The sequence below is a fragment of the Manduca sexta genome, chromosome 13, assembly GCF_014839805.1.
Source record: "Manduca sexta isolate Smith_Timp_Sample1 chromosome 13, JHU_Msex_v1.0, whole genome shotgun sequence".
NCBI classification, from domain to species: Eukaryota; Metazoa; Arthropoda; class Insecta; order Lepidoptera; family Sphingidae; genus Manduca; species Manduca sexta.
Window position 1 is genome coordinate 10993274 of NC_051127.1, and position 21746 is coordinate 11015019.

At 35.2% G+C, this 21746-nt stretch overlaps 1 protein-coding gene across 3 annotated transcripts in view; it reads right to left on the reverse strand.

Moving 5' to 3' along the window:
• LOC115443427 (ETS-like protein pointed) overlaps positions 1-21746 on the reverse strand; it is a 135821-nt gene that overhangs the window by 22339 nt on the left and 91736 nt on the right. For all 3 annotated transcript variants that reach the window (XM_030168820.2, XM_030168819.2, XM_030168821.2), the window contains 3 exons: positions 16283-16399; positions 10978-11181; positions 10684-10812 (listed from right to left, as the gene is read on the reverse strand). In XM_030168820.2, coding sequence (XP_030024680.1) covers positions 10684-10812; positions 10978-11181; positions 16283-16399 — 450 coding nt within the window. The remainder of the gene's footprint in view (positions 1-10683; positions 10813-10977; positions 11182-16282; positions 16400-21746) is intronic.

Genomic DNA, 21746 nt, shown 5'->3' on the forward strand with positions numbered 1-21746 from the left:
CCCAAATATAATGATACTCCATTCCAATGACAACACAAAAGATTTTTTTTGTAGCATTCGTAACCTTTGCACTAATTAAAAAGTGCAGCGCATCCGGTCCCGCTGCGTCGATTATATGAACTGATTGAATTCTAATTTGAAATTCAATTTGTGTTCTCTATCAACAGTCTAAGGTTTTAAATTTTTATTTCCGGCGAATTAAGGATACGGTATATCATTATGTGACATTCATTAACCGTAATTTGTTTTTTAAACCCACCGTACCTGTGCTACATTTAAAAACAAATTTTATGGGTGTATCGGCTTCATATAGGATTGTAGGTGCGTATAAAAAAGCTGCATCATTACTAGATATACATTAATTTGGCCGCGGTGCTACGCAACGGACTGTGTATTAAATTGGAGCGCGCGAGACGTCACTTCCGGTACCAATAATTTATTTCTCTCGGCCTCCGTCATCTGCGGAGATGGCGCGCGATACGACATTTATCCACGGTTATATTTGGAACGATTTCTGGGAACATTATGATTGTCAGATTATTATTCTTGTTTCACATCTCACCCTCGCATGTAACCTGTCGCACTTTGTGTTTTATTTTTTTATACTTTATGTTGTTTGTTTCAGTATTACGTGACAATTGACACATTATTAATAAAAAGTAACAAATAATATAAACAAGGAGGTGATATTTACATGTATTAGTAGGTACAAGACTAGTATTTTATTTTTAATTTCAAGAGATAAAAGCTACTAGATAGTATTATGGAACAGAACGTTAAAGTTTACTTCTAAAAATAAAAGCGTTGTTTTTTGTTTACCCTCTTATAGATAAACATAATAAAATAAAAGATAGTTATGTCCCACAACAAATTATGCAAAAAATTATCAGTGTCGAACATTTATGGAAAAATAACAATGGTGGAACAATCCGTCAGGATTGATATTGTGACAGTACTATCTCAGGGGCAGTGTTGCGAAGGACATGCGCCCACGCCGTCCGGCCGGCGGCGGCCCCCCGAGCCCGCCGCCCGCGACTCCAGCTCCCACCCTCGCCAACGAGCGATAACATATCGGGGACACCTAACACGTATTATTATCGATGTTTTAAACCGTTTTCAACAAACAATCTTGCACTATTCGTATGTATGGGATGATATGGCAATAATTATTTAACATTATGCATAATCATCGACGAGAGAAAATTCAAAATAAATCTACAACTTAGCTATGCAATATAAACTTTCAAAAGGCTGCAGCAATTTTTACTGCAATATTTTCTAGAATTTGTAATTTAAGTATAAATCTGTAATATAAAACGATACATCAAATCTACGATGTAGCAGTCGCGATGGAGCCGCAAATGAGTGGCTGCAATTAAATTGCTCACCACCTAATAACGGATAATGAACAGACGGCAAATATTTGTTTTTGTGGGGGATTCTTGCAATTAACGCCAGAAAGAGGCCCGCACTCTGGTTAACAGAATGAGGTGCTTGTCTCCCTTATCTTATAGTATTTTTTATAGTCAAAGGAAATCGCTTTCCTTTGGTAAAATATTGTAATGCATAAATTAAGATACTTTATTCACAAACTTACGCTTATAACTCTGTACAAGTAGGCATTTTCGCGACAACTTTCCTTGCATACCGATCTATACTACAATATGACATAACGCTTAATTGTTGTGTTGAGTTGATTGTGAAAGAAAAGAAAAATCATCGAAGCTTGCCTAATTTTCACCCCTTGCCCAACGAAGCCATCAGTTGAACAGGATTTAGCCTTAGAAAATTTCAGCTAATCTCATTACTCGTTCATGAGATTAGCTGCAATTTTCCAAGTTTTAACGCATAAAAATCTAGACTAAAATAAACCAATATTTTTCTTAAAATTCTTAAAGTAGAATTCACCTATTAATATCATAGTTCATTACTGTTTAGTCGGGTGCCGAAATCTATATCTATACTTATAATAAATCTGTAGAGAGGTCAATTCTGTACATGAAATATATTTCCAAAATAACTATCAGGGGGTGATTAGGGATCGATACTGATGCCAAAAATGCAATTAGTAAAATTTTTGTCTGTCTGTCTGTCTGTCTGTATAACCGTTATAGAAACAAAAACTACTTGACGGATTTTAACGAAACTTGGTACAATTATTTGTCATACTCCTGTGCTGGTTATAGTATACTTTTCATCACGCTACAATTAATAGGAGCAGAGCAGTGAAGGGAAATGTTGGGAAAACGGGAGAAGTTACTCCATTTTTTAAGCTTCCGTCGCGTGTGTAACCTTAATGGTTAAAGCTACACAGAAATCATGTATGACGGAAATGTTCTCCTTAAAATTATGTAAAAAATATCCCACGACAGCATATGTCTATCTTTTATGGTTGACTCACAATAACACGTGTAACTCCCGATAGCTTAGCAGTTCGAAGCTTTCTCATTATATTTGTCTACTCTTACGTTTATAACACTCTCAGTCAACCCTAATTAAAAAAGTTAACATTATTAAATATTCCATAAAAAAGAATCATAGAAATCGGTATAGAAACACCAAAGTTATACATGAAATACGCTAATAATAAGCCATCATGCGTGAATACTGAATCATGCTATAAGGATTATTTTTGTATATATATAAGATCGCGAACGCACAGGCAGGCGCCTTGCTTGGCACCTAGAGGCTAGCGAATCACCTAGCGAGTAGCTTCGTAAAACGAACATTCTCGAACGTTCGCGACCGGCTCCATTTTTGAAGTCCGAAATCCACGCGGGCGAAGCTGCGAGCGGAAGCTAGTATTAATTATTTCTACATTCTTGACGTAAAAATACCCACGAACTCCAACTCGCAACATTCTTTATACTCCATTTTCTAAAACTAACTTGGGTCTTCAATCGCCCTGTACTAGAATCTGCAACCAGTACAATCAGTTTTTAATAGATTGTAAGGAATTAGACGTATTCCATGACTCTTACCCGATCTTTAAACGCAAGATTTACGAATTACTTTCATAACCCTCACAATTACATGGTTTATCTCATATTATTTTTTTGTCATAGAAGTTAAGTTTTTGTTTTTGTTTTTTTATATTGTATCTGTAGTTTAAAATTTTGTTCATTATTTTTAATATTATGTGTACCGTATTGAGGCCCCATAAAAATATGCTACTCGCTGAGTGTTGTGGCGAATGTTATGTACGCCGTACTTATTGTACATATCAGTGACTATAATTATTGTTTAAAAGTAGTGTAACTATGTGTAACTGTTATTATATGTACAATGTGGCAGTGCTAATAAATAAATAAATAAATAAAAATTGGTTTACAATTAGATTATATATTTTTTTAAGTTTATAAAGGAGACACAATCCCCGAGATTTCTTTTGGTTGAGTGTCTGATTTCGGACGCCGCTTGTAAGGCAATTAATTGAATTCGGCACTTCAAAGTGTGGATCGGCGGCTTTGTCAGCGCCCGGGGAGAATGGTTAGAGTGCAAGTAATTCGATACTTGTATTGAACTTATTGGTATATATGGATATACACAGGGCAGATAATTGCGAAACTCCTTTTCGTTTATTCCCACGCACATAACAATTAAAAGAGTGTGGGGTAAATCACCTGCTTGTATGATAAGTTAGTGGAATCGAATTACGAGTGTATATTTGCAAAAAACTTTGAAAGGGTATCTCTAGTTTTAGTCTATTCATCGAAAAGCCATCAAAATTATTAATATTTTAAAGGAGTCATCGATAAATTGATGATTAAGAAATTTGTAAACTGGTCCAGAAAATGTTTGGGATTCAAAGAATGAAATGATAATAAAAATCTACATTTACTAATCCCTCTTATTATAATTCAAAACTGCGGTTATTGTATGGAATTTTACTCAGTTTTTTTGATAAATAATTATCGCATTTGAGTGCTCGCCAAATTCCAGGAATTAAAGTTGGTAATTTCCATCCACATCAAACGCGAGTATGAGTCCAAACGAATGTGTGAAAAAAATGTCCAAATAACGATTTAAATAGGGTCTGCTATTTCGATGTAAAAAATAAAACCGTTCAATATGGACCGTTAAAATCATAGATAAGATTTAAAAATTTCAAGGGAAGCGAGTTTATAAAAAAGTAAATAAAATTTTATTGTGTCATGAAAACTTATCTACGTGTTACGATGAGGCCGAAATGAAATTAGCTGTAAACAGACGCCGATAAGAGTCTTTGAATATTAAAACCTTTTGTTGATTGTTTGACCCTTGCCCCTTTATTCGAACACAATAACATTGACGAGCAAATCAGATTTAGAATTCGAATCAAGGACACCTGAAATGGTTGAAGAAAGAGCTCGTTGGAAGGGTACTTCTCGAGGACCCTTGTTAAGAGCTTATTGGAGGACAAGTAGGCGACCCCGGGCTGACGAGTGAGATTGCGAGTGCCCTACTACGCCGATATCAAAGACGCACCCCTACCTTTTCGTACGCCAACCCTTGTGATTTTTTATGAATACCTGCCTTCGCTCTGTTGTAAAACCATTATTGCGCTTTTTGTTGGTGTTAACAGTAAGACGATGGTCTTTATTGATTATGTTATTTACCTTTTGTTGCCTGACAAATATATTTGCATACTATGTTTATTTACCGAAATGCTTCATGATCTCTTTAAGGATGTAGGTATTTTGGTGTTAAAATCGTAAATATTAAACTAAATCGTAAATATTGATGTACCAAAAAGCTTTCGTTCTTAAGGCTTTTCAATTTTTCTTTTTTAAGTTTTGTCTTTCAGATTTTTATTTTCAGCAAATCGCCAACTTTTCAGTCCAATTATAAATAAATAACATAACCGTAGGGGCCGGTTGAAGTGCCCATTTGACGGCAATTGTTTACCGTGTTTTTCTAGCTTCCTTTATGATCCGAGTTGGAAATTTGAAAAGGTTGCGCACGTGCGCAGGAGTGTGTATCGGGTTGCACCGGAAGAGTGCCAGTTGAAGCACAATGGCTGCCGGATGTGGCCGCTCCGAACGACACCTATCTTTTCATTGATATCTTAGAAAGCTCAATATTTTTCTTATCGACACATCGAGGTAATAATTTATTTTCTTCTTTTGCCTTGTTAACGATTTTTGTAAGTGTCTTCGAATGAAAAGTAATCACGCTTGAAATGTGGTACAGTTTAACAAAGAACTAGGTACATTGTTATCTGAGTGTGCGATTATGATTGACAATTTTATTTTTGATAAAATATTTATTTTCATTATAAGCGACTATGACATATAAAGAAATGTATGAATATAACGTAGAAGCTACAATAATATATATTTTTAAAATTATATTACGTATTTTGTTTTTATATAAATGATTTTAAATTGACTGTGAAATGAAATATGAAACAACATAAAAATATCCAGATTTAGATTATTTATTTAAGTATTCACGGATTAATAACCTAATACTAGTATGTGACTCACTGACTACAAAAAATGGCCAGAGTTTTTGCCATTTACCGAATACGTATTGAAATTTATATCCTAATTATTTTTAATAGATGCGTTATTGCGTGTTGCGAGTTAGTGTAGGTATTTGTAATTGATTTAAATATATACTTGTAAGGTTATATAACAAAAATGTCCATAAATGTAGTAGGGTGAGGATATCGAGTCAGCTGGGCGGAGCTACTTCATTGCCATTTGATAAATCATTACAGGATGTCGGTGTCGCCGTCATGACCACTTGCCACTTAGGTTTTGTCACTTTATATATGCAGATATCTATTTACACCAGATCGTTAAATTTAAATAATCAGAGCTATAAATATTTTTGGCCATTAAAAATTTACTATTACTCAAATTGGAAGATAAGAGATTTTTTTCACAGATGAGTTGTGGGTGATAAGATTTTTTGCGGATGACAGATTTTTTATTATATTTCCTTTATTTATTACTCGCCTTAATCGTTTTACAAAAATGGTTTGCAATGGTTTGAGCTAAATAAGTTTTTTATCGTATAGCTACATAAAGTCGAAAACTCATTCGGTAATATATCATAGAGTAATTAACGCCAGTACAAATACATTATAGTCAATAAATTACACCCAAATATAGACATCGACACTTTTAACTACATTGACATCGCGTTATATGAAGTGATTATTTTTATAATTTAATTCATTTACTTATAATATGTCATGTTTTATGGTCAAATGGGAGGATATGTTTCAATGGCCACGCCTCTACATCGATTAAATTATGAATAAGTGAATTTGTTATGTAAATAAATTGCAGGATGCATAAGACTTTATAGATTTAAAATGTTATTGATTGCAAATATTATGTTCAACGTGAAACCAGTTACCAGTTATAACTTCCCAAGATTCTTACCATTTGAGTCATAATCAAAGAGCATCCGGAACATGATCCCATTAGCTACTTAATAAAAAATAATTTTAATAAAAATGAAGTGATTTCATTTATATCTAATAAAATTAAATGTATTTGCACTCAATTTAAGCTGCCAGCATTAAGCAAGGTGAGCCCGCGAATCTAAAGCAGGTGCCCTGATAGACTTCTATCTTAGAGGGGGCGTACGCATGACCCTGAAACGTTGAGCTCTAGACATATTGTTTGGTTTATAAGTGATTTTGCAACGTGGTTCCGCGACGTACGTCCGGCGGTTAACAGGCGAGTGCGCAACGCGAGGATGTACCGTGGCCAGCGATCGTGGGCCCTTGCGACACCGCGGATGCAACCAAATTGCACACACATCACCCATACACACACTACATTCGCAGTTTATTAATACAAGTGCAGTTGCAAAATATTGAATATATACGATGTGTTTTTGTGCGGTAACCTTCAGCTACGTCGGCCCACTTGCATTAGCTCGCCACGCTCGAGTTGCCGCGAGGACGCGAGAAATTCACCCGTACACGTATTGGTGCAAAGGTGTTTTACGATATCCTCTGTGCGTACCGTACATTTCTGTTAATAAAGATCAGAAAAAATGAAATTCATGCCAGTGAGAGTCATCTAGGGATAAGCCAAAAATCTTGCATTCGTCAAAACATTTAAATTTGTTATTGAACCTAGCTAAGGCATCAGTCCACAAGGTACAAACTTTGCCATTGTATGCCATAAGTGTCCCCTTATTCATTACATCGTGTGTGCCCTAACCTTAATAATAATCGTCCATTTCTTCCAGATTTTCTCCAAAGAAATGCCATGAATTATACATATTCCAATAATTATTATAATTTATTTGCAAACTTACCCCGCCATATCAAAAGAGGGTCTAACTCCGAAGAGTCCCTAGACCGAGAACTTGGGTGCAAAAACATAATTTAACCCGAATCCAGCTTTGACATATTGGATCACACACTCACGGTTCACTTGTCACTGAACTTTAGATGTATTGTTTTTATACAATGGTAAAAGTAGAACTCTTTACAAACAATTAAAGGAATTAGTTGACAAGCAACCTAATGCCTTCAATTACTAAAAATATTGAACAATAAAAATGAAATATTAGCTCGACACTGAACTTTCAAAGAGTGCTCGTCGCTGCTGCAGTGGGGATGGAATAATAGGAGTGATGGGCTAAGCAATACTGTGCCCGAAGAGTGAGCACTGAGGTCGCGCGTTGTGTACATTCTACTGCTAGAGGTGTGGGAACGCCAGGAGGGGAGGAGGGATGTTGCTAAAGTTAATCTTAAACGTGTAATTTTTACCTGTACTGACGAAAATAGTTTTATCGCATCTAATTGTTAATAAAATCATTAAAGAAGTTTTAAGACTTTTCAAAATATGTTTAGCAGAATCTATAATATTCTCAGTTTTTCGATATTTGATTAACAGTTTGGTTGAAATTATCTAAAAATTGTTTCATATATAAACTGCAAGCCAATAATTAGATAATTATACTGGTAAAGTCTATACAATATGCGTGTGTAAAAATAATAATAAAGTTTTTGCTTAATTATTTAGAGCATGAGAAGGTTATTTATTTTACAAACTAATAATGTCGAATTTCTAATCGCAAAATTATTACTAAAGGTACATAAACACGACCGAATACTTAAAAAAATTAAGCTATTTTTCGGCTAGAGATAGGAAAGAGAGCGTAAAAATGGCGTCAAGGTCAGTATGTTGAGCCACATTATGTACAATCATGAGTATGTTCAGCCGTCTGGAAACTACCAATTTTGTATATTCTGTGATGGCATAAACAACTACCTAAATGCTCTAATCTATGGTAATTAAATTGGCCGCCGATATTGACTTATAAGTAACCTATTTTTGCCGAATTTATTTAGTTGAAATACAAGTGTACTTTCGATTTTGTACAGATTTTACCAAAAATTTCATATGCTACTGAAATATCTTAACAATTTCATCATGTAGGATGGTAATAATGTTCTTAATAACATTTGCTCTTAATCAATAATAACTCATATTGCCATGGTAACAAGAACTAACCAATTTGTTATTGTTAAAATTTCAGTAATGTTATTAAAATTGATTGGACGTTTTAATTGGTCATATAAATGTTTTTGGTGGTTAGTGGTGAGTGGAGACCACCCGTGCTAACGATGTCGAAGAGGACACGTTGTCTCTTAGATAATTTATTATTTCAGTAGCTGAGCGCGGCCCCGGTGTTCAGTCAAAACATCCCGCGTGCATGATTTACAACGCAATAAACACGCCGTTTTATATCTAATGGAAATGAGCTTTTATCCGTGAGACTACACAGCTACCCTCGATTGTAAAATTTGATTAATTTTCCACAACTAGCTTCAGTCAGTGCGCGGTTGTGTCTTGTTCACGCGACGCTAGGCGATATGAGATATTTAGAGTTTTGTTTATAGCTTGACTGAGGCGATATTATACTCCACATAACAAAAAAAAAATATGTGTGAGCTGGATTCGCGGATTAAGGATTCCGTACGAACTTGTAGGTAAGGTATCTAAGTACACAGGTATGTAACAAACTTGACGTTGCCGTTCGCTTCCTAGAGACATTTATTGAACCAACCGCAATTTATATGTTTGTAATATTAAATTTCGTTTTGGTTATAAAGGCACATATGAAAAGTGTTTTTTTTTCTCAACAGTTAGTGTAAAACATTTTATCATGCCAAATTTCATAACTCTAGGTCAATGGGAAATATTCTATAGGTTTCGTTTCCCTTGTGAAATCCCATAATACACAAAATAAACCGGCATAGCTTTCGGTCGCATTGACTTACAAGTTTGTCGTAGCAATTTTTCATAGCAGAAACAGTCGTAATCCTGGGTATTTGATATAATTTTTTACTTTATTCCTCTACATGTGGCATTTAACTTTGCAACGTATTGCTTCTTATCGCAGAGCGTAGTGAGACAGTGGAGTGCAATATTTATAACTAAGAGTATTTTGCAGCTTGTCCCAATAGTTAGAATGTAAATCAACATAAAATGTGTTTCCATTTTTATAATTAACGACCACTGTACGCGTAATATTACAAGGGAGACATAAGATTTAACACCAGTTACTCTATTTGTTTGTGTGTCATTGCAGAATATAGATGACTTTATAGCTGTATTTAATTCGAAATACACTTTTCACCAGTCAAGAAATGTAATTTAATTACTTTAAGAGGGTACATGAAAGTAATTAAAATTCTATGTGGATAAAAGCTTAGACGTTTATACGTTTTACTGTGTGATTGTGGTCGGTAACGCGCTGTAGTTCGTAATTGTCGGGTTATCGTAAACGCAAGTTAATGAGCCTCGGTTTTCTAAGATAAGCCATCGACCAGTTTATCTTTACTATTTGATGCTTAACAAATCGGTCAAGTGCTAAGAAAATATTCGTTTTTAAATTCACCTTTAATGGTGTTCGCAAAATATTTCAAAATTATGGTGATATATTTGTTGATATTATAAAAATAATTTAAAGTAAATATTCGTGTATTAGGATCAACATTAATATTATTTTGTTAACGCGGGTACATTGTGTTGATGCAAAAAATCGTAACATGGAATTCGCGGAACATTTTCGGGAAAATGTTACTAAGTACTTTTGTACGTAGGTAGATGTTAAATTACAAATTCAAAACACGAGGATATTTAAAGAAGCAACGTAGCAAAGTTCCGCCGTAAGTTTTAACGCGGGCTAAGCCATTGTCATATAACACTATGAACCATGTGCTTTACCATATAAGCTTTACCATAAAACCTTAATATAATGAATCGGTATTTTGTTTATGCTTCAGAAATTAATATAGGGACAAAAAGGTAGTTAATTACTTAAGACACCGCCTAAGGACGTTTACCAGTACCACGAACATTGAGTTTGAACCGAATAAAATCTTCACAAAATTGACTACCTTTAAGAAACTTTATCTTTTCGGTAAGTGTCAATCGAAATAACTACCGGGTAGGACAATTACTGACCCAAGTTCTCTTTATTCTCAACATATTTTTTGCCAATATTCTAATAGTTGGACAGATACAGAGTCAATTGTTTATGATAATGAAGAGAGCATGTACTTACTTAGGAATTTACGAGGGAGTGTGAAGTCTACCAACCCGCACTAGGCCAGCGTGGTGGACTAAGGCCTATTCCCTCTCAGAAATAGAGGAGGCCCGTGCCCAACAGTGGGACAGTATATAATACAGGGCTGATATTATTCTTATATGTACTTACCAGTGTTGTTGTTGTTATTGTAGTGGTGAGCTGGCGGAGGGATGTAGTCTGGCAGCTCGGGGAGGCACACGTTGCTCTCATACATATTGGGCGGCACGTTGGCGAGCAGCGACCGTTCTTTTTCAACATCTGGGTAAAACATGAATGAAATCTTTATTGTGATACATTGTTGTCAACGTAACTTTTGTTAACTTCTTGCTCATTTCTGTGCTTGAAAAGCAACTGATCTCGGCGTTTGCTTGTAGTCCTTTGTAGTAATATAAAATAATTCCTTTTGTTAGGGATATTATTTACCTTTTTGTAAAATCTCGAGGTGTTCCCAGAGTATGTCGCCCATGAAGGCGGGTGCCCTGGCGACGAACTCGTCGCGGCCCATAGCACAGATATCCTTGCCCTGCGCGCGAGCAAACTGCTGCAGCGCCACGCCTTCCAGAGAGAACTCGCGCGCGGCCCAACGCAACCACGCAGTGACGGCAACTTCGCTCCATTGTCGAGGATCTGATTAAAAAAATATAAGTTTTATATTGATCAAGAATGATGTTTTTATATTTTTTTTTGGATGGTATAGTAACCAGTAGAACTACAGAGTTTGATGGATTTCTCTTTAAACATTGAAATATTACTTTATTTTAATGTTTTTCGAATATATAGTAAGGAGTAAATAGAACTCATTTTATCATCATTTATTTGGGAATATATATTAGAGTAAGACTTTTATATTTGGTTGGTTTATACTTTTATGTGACGAGTAGAATTTACTATGAAATTATCAAGTAGAGATAAAAAATTACAAATATTAATAACATATCTAATGCCGAACATTAGTCAGACCAGAGTAATAATAATTGGAAAATTTTCTAGACACTGTTACCAGAATTGTTCAAAGACGAATTCCTAAATACCCTCCTCAACTCTGTTGTTATATTTAACCCTACTCTTCTCAAACTTTACGTTTTCTGGGCTATATGCGCGATCTATCAGCCCATAAAATAGACAATTGTAGCTGACAGCAATGCAACGCGAACAATTAGCCGGGCAGCGAACCGACGCGTTGCCCAACACCGGAACTTGCCACACGCGCGGCGGAAGCGAGTCGACCTTGGCGCCCAAATGTATGCGTCTGAAGTAATCGCCTCTTTCTAACTGTGATCAAAATGATTTCTAATGGCATTAATGTCTTTGCTGCAGGATACAAATGTTTGAATGCGAGTAGTAAATGCGAATAGTTTGGTACCATGGATACAAATATGTCTATTGTACAATTGATCTGTACCTATTTTAGAATACACGAATTGATAGCATCCGTACCTTTAAATGTTGGGATATTTTAGAGAAATCGGAAATTACCTAACTTAAGATTTAGTTCAGTACGACTCCAAATAAGTCAACGAGGAAAACTTGAATAAAAATTCGTGTCGGTACCAAGAATTTCCCGGCACAAGTGGCTAGGAGAAAAACTCAATCGATACAAACGTAGTTATCTGGCCGATGTAACAAATTGCTTCGTCTCGGAACTAGAGTTTTTCCCTTCAAAACGGGGCGAGAGCTGGTTAATAATGAATAATTAGTTTAATTACAGCTTTTAGTCGGTGGCCGCCTTCGGGACACGCTATTTAGTTTTAATGTTTACGTGGACCTTGCAGTTTACATAAATGGCTACGATACGTTATAAATATCAATTTCAGTGGTATTAATTAATGATTTATAGAGATGGACCTAATTGTATTATAACAGAAATAAAATATTTTCACAACAAAAAATAATTACTTATAATAATTTCTTCTTTAAATAGGGCAGTCTAAAATACTTATATTTCTCTCTTTAATTCATAAAATTGAGAATAATATACGGTCACTTTACAGCCCTTATAGACAACACTGTAAGGTCTGTTTTAATACACTAGGAAAAGAATAATAGTAAAAATAATTTTAATGAGCTAAATCTTTCTCCGTATAATGGAAACGTGAACAGCTTTACGGTAACGGTAGTAAGAGCATAACTAGAAATATTGAACTTAAGAAGCAAAGGCAGTTTAGTTTATGTGTAAATACTCATAACTGCATTTTCCAGTTGCCAGACTGTTCAGTGTTCATTATTAATTGGATGAAGTTTTGCAGCCTTAGAAAATTATTCCATACAATTTGTACGGTTGTTTTCCAAGTTAGTTATCGCCGCACGTTGAACAAGATGGCGTATAATCAACATTCAGAAAATATCGAGAAAAAATATAGATTGTTTGAAACTACTGTCTATTTGATCAAGTGCAAACTAACAATGTTTGAGTACATCCTTGATACAGGAGTTTGTACGGGAAAAAATACCACTATTCTATAAAGATAATATTATGCTCTTGATATAAAGGAAATTCTCGTATACTCATTTAAAGATTCGTCATCTTTGTTAGATGTATTTTTCTTATTTTGTGATATGAAGTCTAGGAAGTTGTTAGTTCGTCGGCTTTTATTATATTTGAAACAGAAAAGTTTTTTCCGGTATTGCGATGATAAATTTAAAGCTCTAGTACCTACATAAACAACAAGTGTACAGAATGCGCAATCCATTCGTTATTCCGTATTTACGAACAAAACAAAGCACGCCTCGTATGTTAATGGACCAATTTCATTAACAACCGATGTTGAGATAACGCTTGTCTGCCCGGAAAGCTATCTGAACATTGTGAACCACGGGATTCATTTTATGTTCAAGATCTGCTGATAAGACGGTAACGACAACCACTGTTTACGTGTATTTTGTTTGGTGACCACTTCTGTATCGATGGGTATCTACGATCGACAGATTTAGTTGTTTCATTTCTAAAGCCAGGGGTTTTGAGCGTATGTTTTTTATGAGTTAATTATTTTTAAGGAACTTTGTGACTTCGCTGTAGTTTTTGTGACCGAAATGAATATTTTTGACGTATATGATTATTTATGTATTAAGATAATACACTTAGTAGTTATATATCTAATATAATGTTTGCAATACATATTTTTATAGTTATTTATTGTAATGATTGAGAAATGCTTCTGCTTTGTTTCTTAAAAATTATTGCCTTACTATTTAATATTTAGATGATACCTAAAATCCCAAGAGTTTAATACTCGTATAAGCTTCTTCTCCGACTATACCTGTGACATGCCAGAGACATTATAGTTTGTCCTTTTGTCAGGAATACACACACAATGTTCTAAACACATAAGCACTTAGTTAAAAGGTAAATTGTTATGCACTTTAAAAACAATAAACATAAAAAGAATGATTGCGCATCGTAACATGGGTTTTATTGAAAGAGCGCTTATCAATTATAACCTACCTTCTGTCATTTTTATTTAATTATTCTTGAAGTTGTGTTGAAGTGATGAGAAAAATAATTACAACACAGAGTAACTGTAAGTTAAATTGAATCTCTAACATGGTCCATGCATCTTCCGAGTTTCTGCTTTTAAAGTGGAACTTAAATAATATATTATACTACTTGAGAAAATATTATGTATTATTTATGCGTAAATTATTCTGCCTATATTGTTTATATTTATCAATACAATATATTTGCAATGCATTTCTGCACCAGTCAAGTATTTTGAACAAGTTAATGGCAGTACGAAGCCAAGTAACAAGCCTTCGCTCCCATTACTCGATTATCAAATTTGGTTTTATTATTTTGTTTATTACGTTGAACAATTAAAGCGAATGTGGTTGATTTGGCGCATGAAGTGTAATTTATCAGCGTACATATAAATTATAGTCTTCTGATAACGAAACAACTTTTTTTAATGATGACATGTAATGATCCTTGAAATATTGCGGTTTATGTTTTTTTAATGGATTTGTTGCACAACGTTCATTGTATATAGTTAGATTAATATTATTGGAGCCTACAGAAATGGGTCGGTTTTATGAAATAAATATATTATTCTTAGCTTTACGTCATATAAGTCTAATGACGCTGCCCTGTTATTATTATAACGTATCATGTAGAGTATATATAATATAATATATAATATTAATACCGAAGTGTGAACCGCGGAGACTTCTACATGCAAATATCAGGCGTGAGGCATACTGTTTAGTTCATATTGTTTCATTTTACTAATGCAAATTTTACTATGAGAAAGCGTTCACACGTCGCGCGCGTGATTTTGTGTTGGATGCGCCGGCGCGGGCGCGGGCGCACCGGAAGCGCGAATAGACGCGGCGCAGACGCACGCACTTCCGCCCGCCCGCGGCCGACGAACCCGCCACCTGTCCGATCTACGATCCTAGTGCACTCCACTAATGCATGCTTCCACGAAATTCGCATTACACTCATTATTAATACAGCGTGGCAAGTAATAAAGCATATCTAATAAAACGTCGGTGCCTTCATGGTTTTTTTACAATTTTTGTGAAATTGCAACTATAGACAAAGTAATAAGCATCTAGTTTTATTACTTTGGATACCAATCATCACATCCATCAGCAATATCAAAATACATCGATCAATATAATATGACGTTTCGTGACCACGCTCTATAAACGGCCTCAGACATAATCTTAATTCGCGCCTACAGCTCGTATATTAATCTTAATTATTGGCGATTAACGCAAGATAAAACTGCTACCGAAACAAGCGTAGTACTTAGTTAATGTTGATCCGCGCCGGAGCACGAAGACAGACGCGGCGCTGGCGGTCGCAGTCGCGACGCGGTGACTCGTCCATCACATTACCATATGCAAATGATGCCTTGTTTATACGCCTGAGCACTGCGCTAACAGTTTTTGCTTGTAACCACTATACGCTTAAATAATGAATGACGGAAAAAATACAACCAACATTGTAAGGCTTCTTAAATACGTAGGTACAAGCTAAATGTAAACATTCATTTGCGTTTTCGAATTTAGATTGTTGTTAGCTAAAGGTCTGTAAGTTACACGCTAATTTACTTCTTGGATTATCCAAATAACTTACATTGCTTTAACTGAAGCATTTTCTTAGTTTTTTTTGCGTCATCTTTGGATCAGGTTATTACGCAAATGATTACGACTTGTAGTGAAAGCTTTTGTTACAAAAAATATCTTGTAATGTTGCATTGCTGTTTTTTTAATAATACATATGTATATACAGATTTACTAGTTCCAGCTGAAGATTAGTTTCTATTGAATATTATCAATTTCTGATGAATACTTCCAAATAACTGTTCGGCTCTCAGATCTCGCCGATTGAAGTCTAAAATTATATTTATGCGGTTTTATTAGCTTTTCTTCCTGGCCATAAAGAACTGAACGATTCCGTATGAATCTTATTTGTTTATATCATTGTGAGATAAAACACACACCCCGACTGAGGATTGTCATAATGAAAAGTTATCGAACAACTTATAAGAACCCAAATTAGATCACGTCGAGTCTCAGTAGATTCATAGAACTCTACAGCATTTTATATACTGTGATTGCATTATTTATTGATTTTAAAGTTAAACCATATGCTGAAAAGCTTAGAATATGGAAGGTTAATCGGTGTCTTCGTCTTTTAAAAAAGGCCTACATTTGTGTTGCGTGGTTACAAAAACCAATCCCTGTAAGGTCTAAAAATCGGGAGGGCTATATCCCTTATACTCACCTTTGGGTACGCCGAGGCGCAGCTGTTCCTTCTCCCAGGAGGCGAAGGTGGCCTTCAGCGCCTCGGCCATTTTCTTGTTGGTGCCAGGCGTCAGTGGCGGCACCTGCGACGGGATGTCTGCAACAAAACAATTTACGTTATTACATAATATGTAATATGTATCACCATTTTCTTTTCAAGGGTCCGTAGACGCATAACACACCCACATTTTGTCTATGTTACGTCTATGTTTGACTCTATTTTATGTAGGGCGGGCCTATTGTGATTTGCCAAGCACAAACCTAGACTCCGGGCTGATACTAAGCAGAAAAATCGAATTTCACTTTAACTGTCCTTGTGATCGAACCCGTCAGCCAGGAAGCTTTGATTTCGATAAAATCAAAACTTCGTGCGCTACATGTTGTGGTTTATCAAACATGTTAGGATTCTCCAGAAGGGTCAGATTGGCTGGTTATAAAAGTAATAAACATAATATTTTCTGCAATCTGTGTAAAAGCGAAGCCACTCGGTATCTGGCTACCGCACCCGGCCTGTATGGCTTTGATAGTAAATTGTGCCGATCCCATATTATACGATGAAAGCAGCACAATGATTATCATTCTTGTTACTCTAATAAAAATTATATAAATGGTCTGTTCTCCAAGGGCGTTTATTATTGAAATTGATTTTGATTTAAGTATTGCTTTGCAATCAAACAATATGCGCCATAAATTGATTAGCCGTTACCTTTAAGTATGTACAATTAAATGGCGATTACATGAACAAACGGCACGAAACTAGTATGCTAGCCAGCACAAATATAACTTATTGTAACTTATTACAATTTTTTTTGAGGCAATTCGGGAATATTGTGTTCAAAAACCAAATATTTATCCTACATAAAAGTAGTTTTCCTAAACATTTTTAATTATAATTCATTAGACATATTTGACGTGTTTTGTTTGATTTGAAGAATGCTTTTAAGTCGCCAGGCGGAGATAAAGCTTTTCGGGTAAGTCCCTTTAAGATCGTTATCAGTCATATTAATTACTTTATCTACTGCTTTTTACCGTGCACCGAAGAACAAATTAATAGTCGACTTTTTGAGACTTGATGATTTTAAATAAAATAAATCAGAGATAAACGGGCGAGATTGAATGTTGTTTGTGTGCGTGTGTACTTGCTGCTTGCATGTAAGTGTGAGGTTGTATGGATGCAGACTTCATTCATAAGTGCGGCTGGTTTGTGTGTCGATGTGCGTGCGTGTGGGTGTGTGCGTAAGTGGCCCTCGCACACCTGCCGACCAGTTCTGAGATGCGGAGATTTGTGCACCTCTCCCACGGTCGGTGCCCGCTCCGGCTCCGATCCGCTCTAGCCGAACCTCGTTCAGATATAATTTATATTTCTCTTTATGTTTTTCTTTTTAGTTTCAATCAGATTTTTTTCTGTGCCTCAATGATATGAAAGTTCATTTTATAGACCGCTACTTGCACTCAGAGCATGTTCCGACTCGACTTTTGAAAGTCAAGAAATATATAGGTCATCTCAATACCATTTTACCATTATTTCACTTGAACGAGCTCTAAAAGATGTGCCGCTGCGACAGTTCTCTTGCTATTTAATAGTTTTCGCATATTTGCGACTCTTTGAAATAATTTCCTTTTGAATAGAACTGACGACAAGGAGAGTTTATGTAACAGTTTAAGTTTATAGCCGATTAATATAAATAAAGTTGGCAATATCGATGCAAAGGTGTTACGTAGGTTGTTTGCCGCTCGCTAGTCGGGAATCACGCGGACATTAATTGCACCAACTCCGGCTCATTGTGATTTACTCGCACTATATATCTCGCGCAGCTGCACTTGACTCACGATTATTGCGCATACGCATCTTTGAAACGCACAAGAATGCGTTTGAAAACTATGTGCCCACCGTTGCCATTGATTTAATATTAACCGACATCCTGATTTTATAAAATTATGTCCCTATGACGTAAATGTTGTACAGTACATAATATTGGAATGGAATGTGTTTGGAACACGAGTATTATTAGAAATATTTATAACGAAGCATGAAATGCTCACACTTATAAAATGTTACATATTATTAATTTTATTTAAAAAATTCCCGTTCACCTCATGAATTTTAAATGATAAAAGAAATTCTGCAAACATGAATCCTCGCTGGTCGTTGTTTATTTCTACAAGTATAAAAATGCCTCGCGCCTCAACCTTTGTAGATGAGATAATCACGTATAAAATATTGCGAATGTATCAACGCACCTGCAGCTAACAATACGTGTGCGTATCTACCTATCTACATAATGGCAATCGTGATACAACGCGGCTATGGAACTCGCCTCTGGCTTCGAGACCAAAGCGAATAATAAATTTATGAACAGGCTGAAAAACTGTACGCGTACACTCTCACAACCTTTCCTGCATCTTAATATAGCGTAAATGAAAATAATCGACAGAATCGTAATATCTTTGAAATTTTAAAATCATCATTGTCCGTTGAAAATATCTCTCCGCTCTGCACAGTTCAGCTGGCGATGGTATATAGTAAAAATACGACATCAATTAAATTTAAATGGTCGAACCAATCGTCAGCATCATTTAGAGTGCGTGAGTGATTTTTTGTTGCTTGAATATATTAATAGGATGTATCGTGTCGCTTGTCATGTGAACACAAGGTCAACAAGTCGAATTCGTAAATGGATTATTACAGTGTTCAAACAAGTGAGGTAAAATCTTCTAGTCAATAATGCTACATTGTAGTTGCAGTCAGACTAGAGTATATTGCTACCTGTTTGCAGAAAGCATGTACCATTAATTAATTTTACAACTCGTACCAGCCATTACATCGTCATTAAAAAGTTTTTGCTCTGTTGTAAAGTTTTTGATTGTTACGCGCAAAGAACTTCAACAGATAAAGCCAAAGTGCTTTGACTATTTTCAAAATACTGGCACAAAAAATATGTTTCTTTTAATAAAGTAATAGGAAAATCATGTCATGTGAACGTATCTCGGTGCGTCTTTGAAATATGCACCCGCCCCCGTGGTCGTTAATGTTGGATGAGCGTTCAAACCAAGGTCATTTTTTATTTCAAAGATTAAAGAGTTAGGAAATTCCTCAGCGAACATTTAAATAAAATTGTTTCATTTCACGTACATATCACTAATTGTATGGTGTATCTTTAGTTACACAATAAAGCGGTTCACTTAATGGAGTCAGTAAAATACCTTATCGGTAACGTTACTCGAAAGTGCTATCTACAATGTAGGGTGCGAGGTAAGCATTCAGTATTTAATTTTTATAAAACAAACAAAATATTTATTAAGTAATATAAACCCATGAATAATTTTTTTTACTTAACAAATATGAATTTATCTTAAATTGTATCTGATTTATTATAAAAAAATGTTATGTTAACTAATATATAATTGTTTTTTTCTATTTAAATATATATTTCGATTGTAAGTGAAGATATTTGTTCCGCGTGGGCGCGTCACAAGCAGCAATATTTGCTGAAACAGTGCAGCTAACAAGCTAGTGGCAGACACGTTTCACTCCGCGATGCAGAGGTGCCGTATTTATAGCTCGGCGTAATTATGTGCAAAGGAGATATTGCCTGTAGGTATAAATAACAGTCATACTTAACATTAAACTTTGGAATGGTATTTTTTAAAGTACAACAAAAAACATACTGGAGACTTCCGTTTCCGTAATTAAAGTAATTAATCCGGAGTGATTTTGTTTAATTGTCTCGTAAGATTTCCGATGGGCCCCATCCGTTATCCATGATACCGTTTAATTATAATATTTATCATTTTTTTCATGTTCATTCTAGAATTAATTTGGCTTTTTTACCCTCATAACTTTTGCACCTGTGCAAATCTTAGTGTAGACCAACATTCAGTCCTTTTTATTTTTGAAGTAAGCTTTAGTCACGTAACTTATAGAGAATAATTTCTCCGAGATAAAACAATATTCATTTAAAATTGCAGTTTATAAATTATTTAAAACAAAAACCTAAAATTCGAGGTCGCGTGCCAGTGTAATAACGACAGTAGAACAAACGACAACGATTAATCTTACTAATTGACAACTAATCATAGGACAATCTGAAATAGCGCTGTCGTAACTACTCCAATGTAAGTTGATTGGACGTACAATTATGTTGGATTGGAACACTTTAGCTCTATTGGACCGTTCCTCATAGCCTACTGCAATATACCGTCTTGACAATACATAGGAACATGTATCTTTCGTCTAACGTCCTTAATTGCTACGGATGATTGCGTTCATGTATAGGCTTTATGTAAATTTTACTGGTTTTTAGGTTACATATTACTTCTTATCTCACTAACATTATATAGAAAGTTTGCGAAAATGTTTGGAAGTTTGGAAATGGAAATAAACAGAGAAATAGAAATTTGGCTCACAGACAGGCCATGTCCTGAATTATCACATAGGTTACTTTTTGTCACGTTAATTTGCTTCCATGGGAACTTCTGGGATTTTAAATAGACGGTACTAGAGTCGTAATTCGCTACAGTGTTTTAGGAACTTTTGTAGCGATACGGCTTTCCACGCGGGCAAAGCCGCGAGCAACATCTAGTATAAAAATGAATTGTAAAAGCATAAGTACTGCTTTTACATATACGAAATAAAAGCAAATTAAAAAGAAAGAAGATGTGGCGAAATTATAGTCACTTAAGTATACGATTTCGAACCACTTGTTACTTATTACAATGTTTACTGACCAAATTGCCTGAATGCGAGTATTATTCCCATATTACTGACCAGTAAGACATATGTTTGAGTATTTTAATATCTTTTAAAATAAATTTAAATCTTTCTACAACGAAATGAGGAGATCATCTTGCAATGCCTTTCGTATAATGATAAATTTCAAGACTGCATATAAACTGTTTGTCTTCTAGAACCTTTCATTATAAAGCACTGCTTGGTACAGTACTGTGTAAGCCATACTGTGCCATTAGATGTTAAGTCGTATCTTATTCACCAATTACACTGGCTACAACGTATTTCAAATAATACAACAGATTTTGCATACTGGTGCTTGATGGCAGAAATATAAAGAGGCATCTTTCTAGATTCTTGGTTTCAAAATCATTACTGGAAAGTAAACTTGAAAACTGATTTAAAAGACTCTTATCGAGGATTAGACTGATAATGCTTCAACGTAACCAAGCTCTCGGGCTAAAACAATTGTACTTCACAATCTTCCATGTAAGTAATCAAGGTGTTAACTAGTATTGTCGAGGTAATATCGAGGGTTTAAGTAACATCATTGGAGTGGGACGAATCGTGAATGGCGTAAATAACGGCACAAAAGACCGGAGATGCGGCCGCCTGCTTCAGCCGTGGCCAAATAACGTGAGGACGGACCGACCTTCTGCGATTTACGAATAATTAGGATACATTCTCGTTCAATGTATGGAATTGAGATATTCAA